The sequence below is a fragment of the Dipodomys merriami genome, unplaced genomic scaffold, assembly GCF_024711535.1.
Source record: "Dipodomys merriami isolate MVZ:Mamm:240054 unplaced genomic scaffold, mDipMer1.0.p SCAF_33, whole genome shotgun sequence".
Classification (NCBI taxonomy): domain Eukaryota; kingdom Metazoa; phylum Chordata; class Mammalia; order Rodentia; family Heteromyidae; genus Dipodomys; species Dipodomys merriami.
In genome coordinates this window covers 1,222,659-1,240,924 of record NW_027204826.1, presented here as the reverse complement: position 1 = coordinate 1,240,924, position 18,266 = coordinate 1,222,659, and the positions used below count along the sequence as shown (strand labels likewise).

Genomic DNA, 18,266 nt, shown 5'->3' with positions numbered 1-18,266 from the left:
CTCCCAGCCTGTGGCCTCCTTCCTTCTCCAGGCCTGGCCCAGGGCCTGCGCTCTGCTTGTGCATGGCCTCATAGAGAATAGGGAGATATAGTTCACATACCATACAATTTACCCACTAAAAATGTATACTTTGGCCCAGTGTTGGTAGCTCTCACGTATAATCCCAGCCACTCAGGAGACTGACAACTGAAGATTGAGGTACAAAAGATGGAGCAGAAAAATTCATGAGACTTTCTGTTGTTGTTGGTTGTGGGACTTGAACTCAGGCCTGGCCACAGTCGCTGAGCTTTTTCACTCGAGGCTAGCAAGCCACGGTTTTCTGGTTCCTGCCCAAGTTGGCTTTGAAGCACAGTCCTCAGATCTTAGTCCCCCGAGTAGCTAGGATTACAGGCATAAGTCACCAATGCCCAGGTTCATGAGATTCTTATCCCCAATTAACTACCAAAAAGCTGGAAGTGGGGATAAGGCTCAAGTGAAAAAAGCTTGAGTGAAGAAAGCTAAGGGAGAGTGGAAAGCGTGAGACCGTGTTCAAGCTCCAGTATTGGCAGTATTGGTTGATTTATTTATTTTTTTTAGGATATCACAGAACTGGTGCAAACTTCATCCCAGTCAATTTGAAAACATTTTCATCTCCTCCAGGAGGACTCTGTATGCCTTTGCAGTCCCTTCCTATTTCCACCCCTCCCCCACCTCTCATCCACTTCCTGTTTCTCTGGATTAGTCTATTCTTGACCTCTTATCAGAGTGGAAAGTATCCCACCTGAGCCCTGGCGGGTGACTTCTCCGCCACTGCAGTGTTTTCAGGGTTTGCCTGTGCTGGCACGTCTCAGCACCGCATTTCTGTGGCTATGACACTTGTCATACGCTGTTTCCTGAGTGTCTGCTCCTCACACGTGGATGTTTAAGTTGTTTCCACTCCCCCCCGCCCCTCCCCTGGCACTGAGGATTGATCCTAGTGCCTTGCCCTTGCTAGGTAAGCACTCTTCCACAGGAGCCAGGCCCCTTACCCTTTACTGATTTATTTTTGTGCCAGTCCTGGGACTTGAACTCAGAGCCTGGGCACAAGGCTCTACCACTTGAACCTCAGCTCTCTTTCTGGCTTGTTAGATGCTTAAGTGGTGATAAGAGTGTCATGGACTCTCCTGCCTGTGCTGTTTTTGAATGAGATCACTCCCTCTGCCCAGACTGGCCTTAAGTAGCTGGAATTAGACATGAGCCACCACATCTGACCAGTGGCTTCCATTTGGTGTACATGTTTTTTTGATGTACATGTTTTGTTGTTGTTGTTTTGTTTTGTTTTGTTTTGTGGCAGTCCTGGGGCTTGAACTCAGAGCCTGGGCACTGTCCCTGAGCCACTTTGCTCAAGGCTAGTGCTCTACCACTTGAGCCACAGCTACTTTTGGTGGTTAATTAGAGATAATTCACAGACTTTCTTGCCTCGACTGGCTCTGAACCTTGATCTTCCTATCTCAGCCACCCGAGTAGCTGGGATTATAGATGTGAGTCACTAGTGTCTAGCTTGTGTATTGTGTATAAGTTTTTATGTGGACACAGGGTTTGACTTCTTTTTGACGTTGGCTTAGAAAAGACCTAGAATGACTGGCCAACGGGAGCCACAGCCCTTTTAAGAGCCTCCGGCCATTTTCACTGGTGTTGGCTTTTTGGTGTTGACTTCCATGTCTTTGGATTGAGGTGTGAAACACCTCATCTGTAGCCATCAGAGCCTCAGGAGCCTGGGGTGCACTAGACACCTGGCAGCTTTCCTCTCTCCTTCCCTCCCTCCCTCCCTCCCTCCCTCCTTCCCTCCCTCCCTCCCTCCCTCCCTCCTTCCCTCCCTCCCTCCCTCCTTCCCTCCTTCACTCTTTCTTTCTTTCTTTCTTTCTTTCTTTCTCTCCATCCCTCCTTCTCTCTTTCTTTTATTCTCTTTTATTCTTTCTTTCTCTCTCCCTCCTTCCCTCGCTCCTTCCACCCTCTTTCTTTCTTTCTTTCTTTCTTTCTTTCTTTCTTTCTTTCTTTCTTTCTTTCTTTCTTTCTTTCTTTCTATTTTCCTTCCTTCCTTCTTCCTTTTTTTTGTGTGCCAGTACTGGGATTTGAACACAGGGCCTGGGCATTGTCCTTGAGTTTTTTCACTCAAGGCTAGCTGTGGCTCCACTCTTCCTGCTTCTTCTTGCTTCATGAATTTTCCTTCCCCAGCTGGCTTTGAACTGCAATCCTCAAGATCTCAGCCTCCTGATTAGCTAGGATTACAGGTATGAGCCCTAGTTCTTTTTCTCCTCAGCAATCCAGTTTCTTGCTTCTCATTAGAGAAGTGATTGCTTTGGTTTATAGACCTTCATCATGGGACACAGCCTTGGGTGCTGATTAGGGGAGGAGGTAACAGTAAAAGAGGAGCTGGAGGCCAGGGAGGCACTGGATGAAGGAACGTAGGGTTGCACCTGTCTGAACACTCAAGTTTTTATTTAGATGTTTTTCGGGGGAGGGGAAGAGTAGTTCTGGGGTTTGAACTCGGGGCCTGAACTTGTTGGACAAGTGCTCTGCCACTTCATCCAGTATGGTTTATGTCAGCTCAATTGGAAGGGAGATATACTCATCTGTCAGTGGCTTGGAGAAAGGCCTTCCAAGGACACTTGTCCCACAGCCTGGGAACAGAAAGACTCCACATCAGAAGAAAACATTCCCTAGTATTAAACATTGATATTCCAGGCTTAAGTGTCAACTAAAGTTGGATAAAATAAAAATCATTCTCTCATATTTTCCAGTTTGAAAGCTAGCTTATTGGACAGCAGTGGGATTAGTGTGCTCTGACTACTGTGCCAAATTACTCTGAATTTGGTGGCTTAGCTGCCAGATTACCACAAACTTGGTGGCTCAACAGGGCACTAGTGGCTCTTGCCTATAATCCTGGCTACTCAGGAGGCTGAGATCTGAGGACTGCGGTTCAAACCCAGCCAAGGTAGGAAAGCCCTTGAGACTCCTATCTCCAGTGAGCCACCAAAAGGCGCCAGAAGAAGAGGTTTGGCTCAAGTGGTAGAGTGCTAGCTTTGAACAAAAAAGGCTAAGGGACAGTGTCTAGACCCTGAGTTGAAGTCCGTGGATCATCAGCTCAACAAAATAAAACTTTATGGCTCACAACATATATTATTGTTCTAGAGGTGTTTAGTCCAAAGTCACCTTTGTTGGCTAAAATGAAGGCACTAGTAGGCCTGTCTCCTTCTGTAGCTCCAGGAAGGATTCGTTTCTGGAGCTCGCAGCTTTGGCAGCTACTAGCCTTCCTTCTACCCCCTCCCCTCCCCAATCTCTGCCTCCCTGGTCCAGTCTCTCTTCCTCTTCCTTTGTTAGATCTCTGCTTCCTCTCAGGACACTGGCAGTTTAGATGAACCATTAGTTCAATCCCATCTGCCAAGTGTATCTTGGCATATAAGGTAACAACCATCAGTGAAGTTGGGGACTTGGAGGTGGGTAGAGTGGCAGATGGGCTGTATTTGGTCTACCACAATGACCCCTTCCCCTTCCTCCTGCCTCCTCAGTCCCTCTGAGTCCCCAGTTGAGGTGGGGCCCGGTGGGAGGTCCCTGGGGAGCAGAGCTTGCAAGGCCTTCCTGAGCTTGTGTGTCTGCTGAGCGCCTCTGCCCTCTTCTGTTTTTCCTCTGGTGTGGGAACAGCCACCCTCTGGCTTCTCACGTGCCTTAGATTCAGTACTGGGTGGTGAAAGGCATGCACAGGTGGGCTTGTAAAAACAAAGGCCCATAGTGCTGCAGGGTTAAAGTGAAAAAGTCTTTCCTGTCATCTCTGGTCTAGCCCTGGAAGTGAAGGCACCCATGGGAAGATTGCACCTGGCACTGGCTCAGGGCCTTGGAATCCCACTCACTTGTGCTGGAATACAGCTATGTGGCCTGCTGCACCGGAGGGTGACTGGGGGATGGCCGAGGGCTGGCTCCCCGTGCCCCTCGGCACTGAGAGGGTTAAGCAGTCACTAATCTTGAGTGTCCTTCTGAGGGCTTCTGATCTACACCCTGTTCAGCTATGTGGAAGAACCTGATTTATGTAATTCACAGTTTCCTGCTCTGACCACTGCTTGCTTCCGCTTTTCTTTCCTTTCACATTGTCTCCCCCTCCCCATTCTCTCTTGTCCCCATATCTCTGTCTCCTTGGGAGAATGCATCTGAGAAGTTGAGTTAATTTGCATACAGGAGGCCATGCCCACTTTATCTGGATGGCTATGGCCAATCAGAGACCTGCTCCCCCTTTTGTTGATTTTTCTGAAATCCAGGGGAGGGAGCTGAGTGGCCCCCTACTCTCTTGTCCACATGTCCCAACAACTAGAAACCTCCACCCCGCCACATCCTTCCACGAACACTGGAAAGGTAACAGTGCCCAAAACCAGGCTGGCAAGGAGCCATTTCTAGAACCATTTCCCAACCCTTGTCAGTGATTGAGTTCCTGCGGGTTGTCAGGATTCAAGGGCAGGTCACTCACCTGCAGAGACCCATGTAATGCAGTCTGTACATTTGGAAAAGTGGCTGGGGTTGGTGTCGCCTCAGGCCTGGCTGTAGCTGCAGGAGGTGTTGTGTTGTCTGTAGAGCCTGATTTACCACCTGGAATCAGAGGGCCATCATCAGGGGATGGCCTGTAAACCAGCGCAAAGAACCCGTGCAAGTGGATCACAGACTCCGCAGGGCAGTGCCAGTCACACGCCTGCACCCAGTGAGGCCTCTGCCGGCTGCCATGAGTGCCCCGGTGAGAAGCCCGCACCGCAGTGACTCCTCCCTGTTGCACTGTCAGGCGTAGAGGTTCTCCAGGGACTGATGAAGCAGTGTTTTAACTTCAAGAGGTTTTTGTTTTGTGTTGTGTTGTGTTGTTTTCTTCCTTCCCTGTGCCAGAGCTTGAACTCAGGGTCCTGAACTCTCTTGGTTTACTTGCTAACAGTTGGTACGCCACCACTTGAGCTACTCCTCCAGCCTAGCATTTTGCTGATTAATTGGAGATGGGGTTTCTCTTACTTTTCTGCCTGGGCTAGCATCAAATGTTGATCCTCCAGATCTTATCCTTCTAAATACTAGGATTACAGCTCTTGTTTGAATTTTATCTTTCTGGCTGTTCATTCCCCACCCCTGTAAATTTTCTCTGTGGAGGAGTGGAGGAGGAGGTACTAGGTTTTAAACTCAGTACCTTGTACTTACTGAGCTCCCCATTCCCCCTAGCACACACTTAACTGGTGTTCTACCAATTGACCCATACTTCCAATCCAGCATTTTGCTGGTTAATTGGAGATGGAGTCTTGTGAACTTTCCTGCCTGAGGTGGGTTTGAACCAGTTTCAGCCTCCTGAGTAGTTAAGATTATAGTGTGACCCACTAGCACTGGTCCAGCTCTGAATTTTGAGATAGGGTCTTATTCCCTGCTCAGGCACTGGCCTGGTGCAGTCTACCTATGTTAAGCTTCCAGTAGGCAGCTAGGGTAGCAGCAAGCACCACCGCACCCACTCCTGCTGGAGAAGGGATCGCCACGAAACAGCACAGGTGTAGCTGGAATCCTTCTCTGTTTCTCCTGTGTTCTTGCTCTCTGACAAGGTGGTTAGTATTCTATGAGTGATGATTAGTATGTGTGAATTTTTTAGTAGTTTAATTGCACACATGTAGCCTTAAATAGTCTATTAATAAAAAAGATGATAATAATCTATTAAGACTTTAAGCCATGCTGCGCTCTACCCACCATTCTTCAGTTTTCTCCTTCAGTATTTACAAATGTCTCTCTCTCTAGACCTGTAACTTGAGGATGTACATCCCAAAACAGGAATGTGCCGGTGTTTGGGTTTCTAGGGGAGGCCCAGTGCCCAGCCGGCACTTGCACATGTTGGTGGAATGAGCTGTGTAGCACCCTATTGTTACACAGCTCTGCAGTGTATCTGGTCCCTGCTGGCAGATGCTGAGATGGTTCCATTCTTGCTCACACCGATACTGTTGCAGTCAGTGTTTCCTTGTATGACTGTGTAAGGCATTCCTGAAGTAAATGCTGGGACCAGGGGCGATGGGGCCGGGAGGCAGAACCCCAGCCTTTGTAGACACTGCTGATAATAGTTCCCACTTGTACTCACACCCGTGGCCTGTAAGAACTTCCCTTTCCCCACATCCTCACCAGCGTTTGGTATTACCATGCCTTTTCATTTTTGCCACTTCTATGCACACGAAGATTCATTCTGTTTTACATTTCCTTGTTGTTAACCTATCACATTGCTGTCTTCCCCCTAGAAATTCAATGTCCTCTTTCCGTCCCGGGAGAGGGCATAATGACAGCCGGAGGACTGTGTTTTATACCAGCGAGGAATGGGAACTTTTAGACCCACCCCCGAAGGATCTGGAAGAGCCTGTGGCACAGGAAGAAAAAAAGAAGCCGATGCCCGAGGGAAGCAGAGGTACCTCTTCCCATGCTGGCCCCTGCTGTGCCCTCTCACCCACAGTGACATGCGTGGGACACACTTTGTTGGCAGCTATTTTGGGAGGCTGAAAGCCTACTGGGGGCCTGAGTTCTCTGAGAAAGGCTTGAAAAACAAACTGGTATAAGAAATAGGTGGGCCAGGAGTTAGTGGCTCATGCCTGTAATCTAGCTATTCAGGAGGCTGAGATCTGAGGATCACGGTTCAAAGCCAGCCCGGGCAGGAAAGTCCGTGAGATTCTTATCTCCAATAAACCACTCAAAAAACTGAAAGTGGCACTGTGGCTCAAGTGGTAGAGCACTAGCCTTGAGCTGAAGAGCTGAAGGATAGTGCCTTGGCCCAGAGTTCAAGTCCCACAACCAACAAAAACAAAACAAAACAAAACAAAACAAAAAAAACAAGAAATAGCTGGATCCCAGTAGCTCACACCTGTCATCCCAGCTACTCAGGAGGTTAAGATCTGAGGATCACAGTTCAAAGCCAGTCTGGGTAAGAAAAGTCTAAGAGACTCTTATCTCCAGTGAACCACCAAAAAGCCAGAAGTGGAACTGTGACTCAGGTTGAGCACTTGTTTTGAGCACAAAAGCTCAGGGTCAGTGCACAGGCCCTGAGTTCAAGCAACAGGGCCAGTACATATAAAAAAAAGTAAAAAGGAAGTGGCACTGTGGCTCAAGTGGTAGAGCGCTAGCCTTGAGCACAGACAGAGAGGCTCAGGGACAGAGCTTAGCTCCTTCTGTCATGTCCTATCTAGAGACAGAACTCCCGGAAGTCAGGCTGCTTTTGATGGAAAGACTGACTGTAATCACTTTTTACTTCTGGAAATTGGAGGTACACTCGAAAGAAGAGAATGTGTGTCGCCCATTGTGTCAGTCTGCTTTCCATTTCTTTTTTTTTTTTTTTTTTTTGGGTCCGGTTGTGGGGCCTGAACTCTGGGCCTGGGCGCTGTCCCTCAGCTCTTCAGCACAAGGCTAGCGCTCTACCACTTGAGCCACAGCCCCACTTCCGGCTTTTTTCTTTTTGCTTATGTGGTGCTGGGGAATCGAACCCAGGGCCTCATGCATTGCAAGGCAAGCGCTCTACCACTGAGCCACCTTCCCAGCCCTGCTTTCCATTTCTATGACAGACACCAGAGATGAATCAACTAATCTGAAAACAAGGTTTATTTTAGCTTGCAGTGTTGGAGCCTTTGGTTCGTGATCCATTGGCCTCATTGTTTGGGGCCTTGGTGTCACATCATGGCAGAAACATGTGACAATGCAAATCTGCAAATTCATTCAGTTTCATGGCCAGGAAGCAAAAGAAAGAGGTAGGGAAAGGGGCTGGGTCCCATTCTTCATGTCCTCCATAATTGTGAGGCCTCCTACAAAACCACTTGTGATAGTGCCATGCTGGGAGTGAAGCCTTAGATTCTGCGCTTTTTTTTGGGGGGGGGGGGGTCAGTTGTAGGGCTTGAACTTGAGGCCCCTGCGCTGCCCCTGAGCTCTTTTGCTCAAGGCTAACATTCTATCACTTTGAGCCACAGCACCACTTCCAGTTTTTGAGTGGTTAATTGGAGACAAGAATTCCATGGGGACTTTGCCCAACCTGGTTTTGAACTGCAGCCCTCAGATTTCAGTCTCCTGAGTAGCTATGATTACAGATGTGAGCCATCATTTCCTGGCTTTTTTTTTTCCTCCTCAAAGTGATCTAATGGTAGTCTTCCAGGGTTTTAGCATGTTGGTTATTCTCTGGATCAAGGGGTACAGAAGCATGGTGGCCCCTGTGTGCTGTGTTCTCAGGGTTTGACTGCACCCCCTTCAGAGGGGATTTGTAAGGACATTTTATTTTACTGCAATTTCCAAATGGTGGGCGTGGCTTGCTGTACACACAGGGTTTGTCTTTGTGTAGGAGTCACCATCTCAGGCTTCCCCTTTGACTTTGGGCGCAACCCATACAAAGGAAAGCGTCCTCTGAAAGATATAATCGGGTCATACAAAAACCGTCACAGCACCGGCGACCCTTCAGGCGAGGGCACCTGCAGTGGAGTCACCAAGCCAGCCTCTGACATGCAGCTGCAGCTTCAGAGCCAGCAGGAGGAGTTGGAACGGCTCAGGAAAGACCTGTCCAGTCAGAAGGTAACCATCGCCTTGGATTTCTCCCTGGCCCACTCCGCAGGACAAGGACCCCGTAGTAGAATGCACTCATGAAGCCTGTTTCCTGAGGAATCGCGCTGCTGTGTCACTTCCGGGGCCTGCCACGGGGCCTGGCCTTTGTTCAGTGAAGGGACAGGGACGGTTTCTGGCAGGAGCTCACAGGGCAGGCTCTCTGGCCCTAACTCATTTCTGCCCTGAGCTCTACTCTACACATAGTAGTGTATGCACATCCTGTTAAATAGTGTGCTTTCTTTCTGAGCTGTTCAACACTTTAGTAAATCGTAGAGCACAGATTCTTTTCCTTTTTTTTTTTTTTTTTTTGCCAGTCCTGGGACTTAAACTCAGGCCTGGGCACTGGCCCTGAGCTTCTTTTGCTTTAGGTTAGCACTCTATCACTTGAGCCATAGCACCACTTCTGGCTTTTTCTGTGTATGTGGTACTGAGGAATCGAACCCGGGGCTTCGTGTATGCTAGGCAAGCACTCTACCACTAAGCCACATTCCCAGCCCTCCTTTTTTATTTTTAATTTTTTAAATTTTTTGATGCCTGTCCTCAGCCTAGTTCTTGAACTTTTGTGCTCAAGGATAGCACTCTACTACTTGAACCACACTCCTTTTCCAGCTTTTTTTTTATGTCCCATTGGAGATAAGAGTCTTAGTAGTTTCCGGCCCAGGCTGGCTTTGAACTGCAGTCTTCAGAGCTTAGCCTCCTGAGTATCTGGGATAACAATCATGAGACACCAGCACCCAACCTGAGTGTTCTTGCTTAGCTTTTTGTTTTGTTTTGTTTTGTTTTTTGTCAATCATGGGGCTTAAACTCTAGGCCTGGGTGCTGTCCCTGAGCTCTTCAACTCAAAGCAAGTGCTCTTCTGCTTGAGCCATAGTGCCACTTCTGGTTTTCTGGCGATTAATTGGAGACCAGTCTCACAGACTTTGCTGCCCAGGCTGGCTTTGAACTGCAATCCTCAAGATCTCAGCCTCCTGAGAAGCTAGGTAAATTACAGGCATGAGCCACTGGCATCTGGCTTGTTTAGCTTTTTTGTTCAAGACCAACACCCTACCACTTGAACTACTGCGCTGGTATTTTGCTGATTAATTGGAGATGAGAGTCTCACAGACTTTCCTGCCCTGACTGGCTTTGAACTAAGATCTTCAGATCTCAGTGCTTAGCATTTGTTCTTTTTTCTTTTTTCGACACAGAGTCTTACTATGTGGCCCAGACTCAAACTTAAGCCTAAGCCTCAAACTTGCTGTTCTCCTGCCTCAGCCCAGCTAGTGCTAGGATTATAGGCACACAGTACTGTGCTAGACCTTACAGATTTCCCTCTCTACACACAGATGCATTCATGCCAATAAACATTTACTAGGAACTGTGGCTAACTGTAGTCTTCTTATCTTTATTTCCAGTTTCCTTTGATTGTTCTCTGTGGACAGTCTTCACAGAGTAAATATTTTCCTTCCTCTCTATTTTTGAACTCTTTTAAGAGGAAGTTCAGTATTAAAATGTTTCCAGTAAAGGTTCTTTCTATGTTTCCTCAATTTCCAAGGCTTGCTCCCTGTAGCCTTGGCCTGATTTCTGCTTTTTGTTTTCCTTCTTCTCTCCCTACTGCCCTCACCCTCACTCCATGCTCCTTCGGCTCCCAGGAGCTTGTCCGGCTGCTCCAGCAGACTGTCCGCTCCTCCCAGTATGACAAGTACTTCACTAGCAGCCGCCTGGGCGAGGGGGCTCCGGGGGACACGCTCGCGCTGCTGCACCAGAAGGATGATCAGATCCTGGGCCTCAGCGGCCAGCTCGAGAGGTTGGCCCTGGAGAAAGACAGCCTCCAGCAGGAAGTAAGGACACTGAAGAGCAAAGTGGGCGAGCTCAACGAGCAGCTGGGCATGCTGATGGAGACCATCCAAGCCAAGGACGAGGTCATCATCAAGCTCAGTGCGTGGGAAAGCAGCGCCACATCCCCCACCTCAGGGCCCAGCTCCCCCTCGCCTCCCCCAGCCAGCCGGGACCAGCTGGAACTGGACAGGCTGAGGGTAAGAGTTGTCCCTTCTCTGATCGCCCATCCTTCACAACCTCTGAGTCTCCTGTCCTGTGCATGGCTGTTCCACAGACACCTCCGTGCTCACAGCTCCCTTCTTCTGACTCTAGATGCATGCAGCCACGAGTGCACTCTGTGGGTATGGGGTGTGGCCCTCAACCTCCCAGAACTCGGAGTGTAGCTCACAGAGCACAAACACTGAGGCAGAGTTCACAGCTGCCAGAAGCACCCAGCAGGAAGCCGGGGATGTGGCACGGTGTGGCTTAAGGTTGAGCTTAGGCCCTAGAGCCAGAGCTGGCAGCTGCAAAGCCACTTTGCCTACTTGGAAGTCCCGCCTGTAGGCTGGTAACTGTCTCCAGATATTCACTTGTGATGCAGTGTGTCCTTTGAGGTGCACCAAATATGGGAGCTATGCCTGGCGCTGGTGGCTCTATCTGGAATCCTAGCTACTCAGGAGGCTGAGATCTAAGGATCGCAGTTCAAAGTAAGACCAGGCAAGAAGGTCTGTGAGACTCAACCCCAATGAACCACCATAAAGTGGAAGTAGAGCTGTGGCTCAAATGGCAGAGCACCAGTCTTGACTGAAAAAGCTGAGGAACAGCACCCAGGCCCTGAGTTCTAGCCCAGGACTGGCTTGTACACGAACACACACACACACACACACACACACACACACACACACACACACACACACACACACACACACACACACACACACACACACACACACACACACACACACACACGATAGCTTTAAGATCCCAAAGACTGGCTTGTACACACACACACATATAGGATAGCTTTAAGATCCCAAGGACTGGCTTGTACACGAACACACACACACGAACACACACACACACACACACACACACACACACACAAATAGGATAGCTTTAAGGTCCCAAGAAAAAAGAGCACCATGATTTGGGCCACCTTGTTTTGGCTTTGATATTGGATACCTTGAATATTTGTCTCGCTGAGGCTGAGCAGATCATATGAGGTCAGAGTGGGCGGCTGGACACAGGGCTGAGAGCCCCCGGCTTTTTCTGTTTATATGGTGCTGAAGAATCAATCTCAGAGCCTCATGCATGCAAGACAAGCACTCTACAACTGAGCCACCTTCCCAGCCCAACACCCTGTCTTAAAGAGAGAGAAATAATTAGACATGGTGAGGGGTAGGAGAGCATATTTTAAAAAGACTGAACTTGCAGGGAACATTTAAGGCAATTCTAACTAGTCTGTTCATTTAGAAGCTTCACCTGTTTTTATTATCCCTAAACCTTATTTTCATAGCATTGGAAGTGTTTTGTGCATGCTATGTGGTGCATGCTACACAGGTGCTTCCCCACTGAGCTGTGTCCTCAGCCATATTGTACTTTCATCCTGCTCATAAAATTGAACTATTCTAATGTAAAAGAAAGATGAGAAGCTGGGCACTGGTGCTCATGCCTGGAATCCCAACTACTCAGGAAACTAAGATCTGAGGATCACTATTTGAAACTAGCCTAGTTAGGAAAGACCGTGAGACTCTTTATCTACAACTAATCATTGAAAAGTTGAAAGTAGAGGTATGGATCAACTGGTAGAGAGCCAGCTTTGAGTGAATGTGCTAAGGGACAATGCCCAGGCTCTGAGTTCAAGTCCCAATACCAGTGTGCGCGCGCACACATACACACACACACACACACACACACACAGTTGAGGAGGTATGTGTTGCAAGTTAAAATTTAACTTTGCAGTCTTTTGTTTTTATTTTTCTAGTCATGGGGCTTGAACTCAGGCCTAGGTGCTCTCTGAGTTTTTTTCCTCAAGGCTAGTGCTCTATCACTTTGAGCCACAGTACCACTTCCAGTTTTCTGATGGTTCATTGGATATAAGAGTCTCACAAACTTTCCTGTCCAGGCTAGCTGTAAACCATGATCCTCAGATCTCAGCCTCCTGGGCAGCTAATGAAGTCTTTTTTATATTAAGTAAATGAAGCCCTTCAGACAATGTGTTCAGTTACTTTAATTTAAAAAGAATGGGAGCTATTTTTTTTGGTGCCATTTCAATTAATAGGAATCAATCAAAAAGATTACATAGATTTAGAAAATAAGCCCTGTTTGTTTTTCTTGCCATCACTGAGAAAAATCACCATTAAGGAAATATTTATTATTTTTTTCTTTCTTTCTTTCTTTCTGTCACTCAGTGGTACCTCTCTTCTCTATTGCCACAGGTGGCTAAAAAGATGAGTGAGAAAATTCTCGTTAACAACTCATGGGGACTTGAACTGGCCCTAACTTAGCGTGGCCTTGGAGGACGGAAAGATATTAATTACATAGGCTAACTGGTCCACCTTTACTATGAATTCACTTCTTTTCTCCCTCAACAGGATAATCTACAGGGCTACAAAACTCAAAATAAGTTTCTAAATAAGGAAATTTTGGAGCTCTCAGCTCTTCGACGGAACGCAGAAAGGAGAGAGAGGGACCTGATGTCAAAGGTGGGTTGGAGGGTGGGGCCCCCTCTTTTGTGGGGAGCAGAGGTTAGGAAACCATCTTTAAGCAATGTGCTTTCAGGTTAGGGCAGCAGCTGCACCTGCAGCAGTGAGGCTGCTGGACCCGTGTGCTTTGAATGTATAGAAAGGGCTAGGGCTGGTGCTTATGCCTATGGAGCTACTCAGATCTGAAGACCATGGTTCAAAGCCAGCCAGAACAGAAAAGTCTATGGGACTTATCTCTGAAGCAAAAAGCTGAAATAGAGGTATGACTCAAGCAGTGGAACACCAACCTTGAGTGATAATGTAAGGCCCTGAGTTCAAGTCCCAGTACTGGCACAAAAATTAGATAGATAGATAGATAGATAGATAGATAGATAGATAGATAGATAGATAGATAGATAGATAGATAATAGACAGATAGATAGATGATAGAAGACAAATACATGGGTAGATGAATGATAGAAGGAAGATTGATTTGTTTTGTTTTTTTGTTTTTGGGTCCGGTCGTGGGGCCTGAACTCTGGGCCTGGGCGCTGTCCCTCACCTCTTCAGCTCAAGGCTAGCACTCTACCACTTGAGCCACAGCACCACCTCCGGCTTTTTTCTTTTTGCTTATGTGGTGCTGAGGAATCAAACCCAGGGCCTCAGGCATGCAAGGCAAGCACTCTACCACTGAGCCATCTTCCCAGCCCCAGAAGGAAGATTGATAAATGAATGACTGGTGGTAGATTGATAGATGAATGAATGATAGAAGATAGATTGATAGATGAATGATAGGAGATAGATCCATGGATCGATGAATGAATGATAGGAGATAGGTGAATGAGCGGTAGAAGATAGAATGCATAGAATTCTGTGCTTTGCCTTTGATGATGACAGAAATGCTCTTTGACACCCATTCATTCATAAGCATTTTTAGGGGGAAAAGCTAAGCAAAACTGCACAGGTTTGAATTAAGGTTATTTGAACTTTTTTTTAAAGTTTTTTTTTTTTTTTAACTAGCATATATTAGTCACCTGCGAGGGGTCTCATAGTGATTTCCATTCATGCATGCAGGTTCCCTTCAACCCTCCCACCATCACCCCCTCCTCTCTGTAAAACAATTTTAGCAGGTTTCATTGTTCAGTTTTGTTCATGCTTACACAGCACTTTAATCATATTTACCCTCATTCACCTTCTACATTGGCTGGATTTTTTTCTTTTCTTTTTTTTTTTTCCTCTTTGCCAGTCCTGGGGCTTGAACTCAGAGCCTGGGCACTGTCTCTGAGCAGCTTTTGCTCAAGGCTAGTGCTCTACCACTTGAGCCACAGCACCACTTCCGGCTTTTTCTGTTTATGTGGTACTGAGGAATTGAACCCAGGGCTTCATGCATGCTAGGCAAGCACTTTACCACTAAGCCACATTCCCAGCCTGGATTTTGATTTATACTACTGAGTTCTATACCTATAAAATGGGGTGGTAGCTGGGTGCCGGTGGCTCACGCCTATAATCCTAGCTACTCAGGAGGCTGAGATCTGAGGATTGTGGTTCAAAGCCAGCCCGGGCAGGAAAGGCCGTGAGACTTTTATCTCCAATAAACCACTAGAAATCCGGAAGTGGTGCTGTGGCTCAAGCAGTAGAGCGCTCGCCTTGAGCTGAAGAGTGCAGGGACAAGCCCAGAGTTCAAGCCCTACGACCGACCAAAAAAAAAGAAAAGGGGGTGGTAGCCAGGTGTCAGTGGCTTATGCCTGTAATCCTAGCTACTTAGGAGGCGGAGATCATCATTGTTTAAAAAGCTAGAAGTAGAGGAAATGGCATTGTGGCTCAAGTGGAAAAGTGCTCACCTTGAGCTGAAGAGCTGAAGGACGGTGCCCAGGCCCAGAGGTCAAGCCCCGTGACCACCAACAACAAAAAGCTAGAAGTGGAGCTGTGACTCAAGTGGTAGAGCCACTAGCCTTGAGCAAAAGAGCTCAGGAAGAGTGCTCAGGCCCTGAATTCAAGCCCAGGACAACAAAAAGAAAAAATAGCTCTGGTGACAGTACCCTGACAAAGCTGAGGCAGCTGCTCGCGGCAGCAAGTAGCAGGTGGCACCAGTGTGGCTTGGTTTCAACTGCTCATACCAGCCCAGTCTGGACTTCGATTATCAGTACCCCTTCTGTACCACAACCCAAGAAGAAACAGAAGGTCCACAGCTGGTCATTTTAAAAACACATCATGTGATTTGTGGCATACATTAGTCTCCCATCTGCGTTGTGATCTGTCCGTGGCTCACTAAGGGAAATTCCTTACAGTAGTTCGGGGTTTGTTCATCTTCCACGGTCTCAGGATCACTTTTCCCATGTCTCTGGCTTGAGGTAATGCCCATATTCTCTGCAGTATTCTAGCCTGGAAGCCAAGCTGTGCCAGATAGAAAGTAAATACTTGATACTGCTTCAAGAGATGAAGACCCCCGTGTGCTCAGAGGACCAGGGCCCTGCCCGGGAGGTTATAGCACAGCTGCTGGAGGACGCGCTGCAGGTGGAGAGCCAAGAGCAGCCTGAGCAAGCACGCATCAAACCTCATCTTGTCAGGTAAATGTGCGGCTGGTGATGGTTGGGGCACAGTTACCCCTATTTCTGAAGTTCCCTCCATCCACAGAGGACTGGACACAATGCTGGAGATCTCATTTGACACTCATGACAAATGCTGTTAGCAAAACAGACAATGACCCTGTCAGAGTAACCTCACTAGGACCCATACTTCAGCTGAGCGCATTTCCCAAGTGATGGGAGCCATTTATGACCTGTAGGCCAAACCCACAGGGGACTCCAAAGCAAAGAGGATCCTGGGCTTGCTTTACACAGGACGCTGTTTGGAAAACCTTGTTCAGTGGTCTGAGATTTGATACCCAAAAATGCACATGGACACATATGAAAATACTGCAACTTTTTCTTTTTTTGAGAAATCACATAACCTGGAAACCCTAGATTAAGAACCCATAGCCGGGCGCCGGTGGCTCACGCCTGTAATACTAGCTACTCAGGAGGCTGAGATCTGAGGATCACGGTTCAAAGCCAGCCCAGGCAGGAAAGACTGTGAGACTCCTATCTCCAATAAACCACTAGAAAACTGGAAGTGGCGCTGTAGCTCAAGTGGTAGAGTGCTCGCCTTGAGCTAAAGAGCTGAGGGACAGCGCCCAAGCCCAGAGTTCAAGCCCCACAACTGACAAAAAAAAAAAAGAACCCATAAAAGCTTGTTTATAATACTAACTACTCAGGAGGCTAAAAAGTCTGGATCACGGTTCTAAGCCAGCCTGGTAAGGAAAATCTGTGAGACTCTCCTCTCCAATGAACTACCAGAAAAGCTGGAAGTGGAGCTATGGCTCAAGGGGTAGAGCCAGCCTTGAGCAAAAAGAAGCTCAGAGATAGCATGCAGGTCCTGAGTTCAAGCCCCAGGATTGGCACCAAAAAATGAAATCCTCACCAATTTAGTGACTTAAAATAACACATGAACTTGTTTACAGATTCCTTCGTTCTGTTAGTCAGAAACTCAACATGGGGCTTAGGAGATTGAAAGGTCTAATCAAGAGTTGTATTCCCTTTCTTTTTTCCTTTTTTTTTTTTTTTGTTGTTGTTGGTTGTGGGGCCTAAACTCAGCCTGGGCACTGTCCCTCAGCTCTTCAGCTCAAGGCTAGCGCTCTACCACTTGAGCCATAGCACCACTTCCAGCTTTTTCTGCTTATGTGGTGCTGAGAAATGGAACCCACAGCCTCATAAATGCAAGGCAAGCACTCTACCACTGAGCCACCTTCATAGCCCTTCTTTTTTCTTTTGTGCCAGTACTGGGGCTTGAACTCAGAGCCTGGGTGTTCTCCCTTAGTCTTTTTAACTCAAGGCTGGCTCTGTACCACTTGAGCCACAGCTCCACTTCCAGGTTTTGGTGGTTAATTGGAGTTAAGAACCTCATGGACTTTCCTCACTGAGCTGGCTTCAAGCTGCAATCCTCAGATCTCAGCCACCTGCGTAGCTGGGATTACAGGTGTGAGACACTGGGGTCCAGCTTCCTGGTTATATCTTGCACGTTAAATTTTTGGTGTTTTTTTTTTTTTTTTTTAGCGGTTCTGGAGTTTGAACTCAGGGCCTTGCACTTGCAAGGCAGGTACTCTACCACCTGAGCCACACTCCTGGTCCCACATTTGTTTTTGTTTTTTCTTTTTTGTCTTTTTACTTCTTAAAATGACATCTTTAGGTAGAGGAGGCGGGTAGCACCTGAGGTCCCCATTACTCGAGAGGCTGAGGCCAGCCTAGGCAGCACAGTGAGACACTGTCCCCCAAAAACAGATGCCTTAAAGCATCAAGTTATCCACAAATGGACGTAGGTGTGCCAGCACATTGGTGCAGCCACGTGTGTCTCATGTCACACGTGTCCTGTGTCTGGTTATTACTTGTGCTGTCTTGCGAAGGCCTTTTCACACTCGGGGTGTCAAGCCATCTAGGAACAGATTTTTGTTTTCTTTGTATGATAACAGGAAGAGATCCAACTTCCTTTTCTTTCATATACATGCTTGTCCTAGTCTACTGAGCGTAAAGCTTATGATTTACTCGCTCAGTGGTTTTTTTAAACCTCTATTCACTGAGCTTTTTTTTTCTTTGGGGGGGTGTGGTGGCTAACGGTCCTGGGATTTGAACTCAGGCCTGAGTGCTATCTCTTAGTTTTTTTGCTCAAGGCTCTAGCTCTCTGCCACTTTGAGCCACAGCTTCATGTCAGGTTTTTAGGTGGTTAATTGGAGATAAGACTCTTACAAAGCCGGGCGCCAGTGGCTCGCGCCTGTAATCCTAGCTACTCAGGAGGCTGAGATCTGAAGATCATGGTGGGCAGGAAAGGCCGTGAGACTTTTATCTCCAATAAACCACTAAAAAACCAGAATTGGCTCTGTGGCTCAAGCGGTAGAGCTCTCGCCTTGAGCTGAAGAGTTCAGGGACAGCACCCAAGCCCAGAGTTCAAGCCCCACAACCAAAAAAAAAAAAGAAGGAAAGAAAGAAAGAAAAAGACTCATGACCTTTCATGGCCAGGCTGGCTTCAAACCCTGATTCTCAGATCTCAGCCTCCTGAATAGCAAGGATTGTAGGTGTGAGCCACTGGCGCCTGGCTACACTGGTTTTTTGGTTGTTGTTGTTGAGAATGAGTGAGTGAATGAATGCACGAATCCTTTTCATTTCCCTTGTAATTTCATTT

At 47.5% G+C, this 18,266-nt stretch overlaps 1 protein-coding gene across 2 annotated transcripts in view; it reads left to right on the top strand.

Annotated features, from left to right (window-relative positions):
* Tbc1d2b (TBC1 domain family member 2B) overlaps positions 1 to 18,266 on the top strand; it is a 73,954-nt gene that overhangs the window by 39,633 nt on the left and 16,055 nt on the right. For both annotated transcript variants that reach the window (XM_070042782.1, XM_070042783.1), the window contains exons 4-8: positions 6,246 to 6,409; positions 8,318 to 8,544; positions 10,206 to 10,589; positions 12,966 to 13,076; positions 15,429 to 15,622. In XM_070042782.1, coding sequence (XP_069898883.1) covers positions 6,246 to 6,409; positions 8,318 to 8,544; positions 10,206 to 10,589; positions 12,966 to 13,076; positions 15,429 to 15,622 — 1,080 coding nt within the window. The remainder of the gene's footprint in view (positions 1 to 6,245; positions 6,410 to 8,317; positions 8,545 to 10,205; positions 10,590 to 12,965; positions 13,077 to 15,428; positions 15,623 to 18,266) is intronic.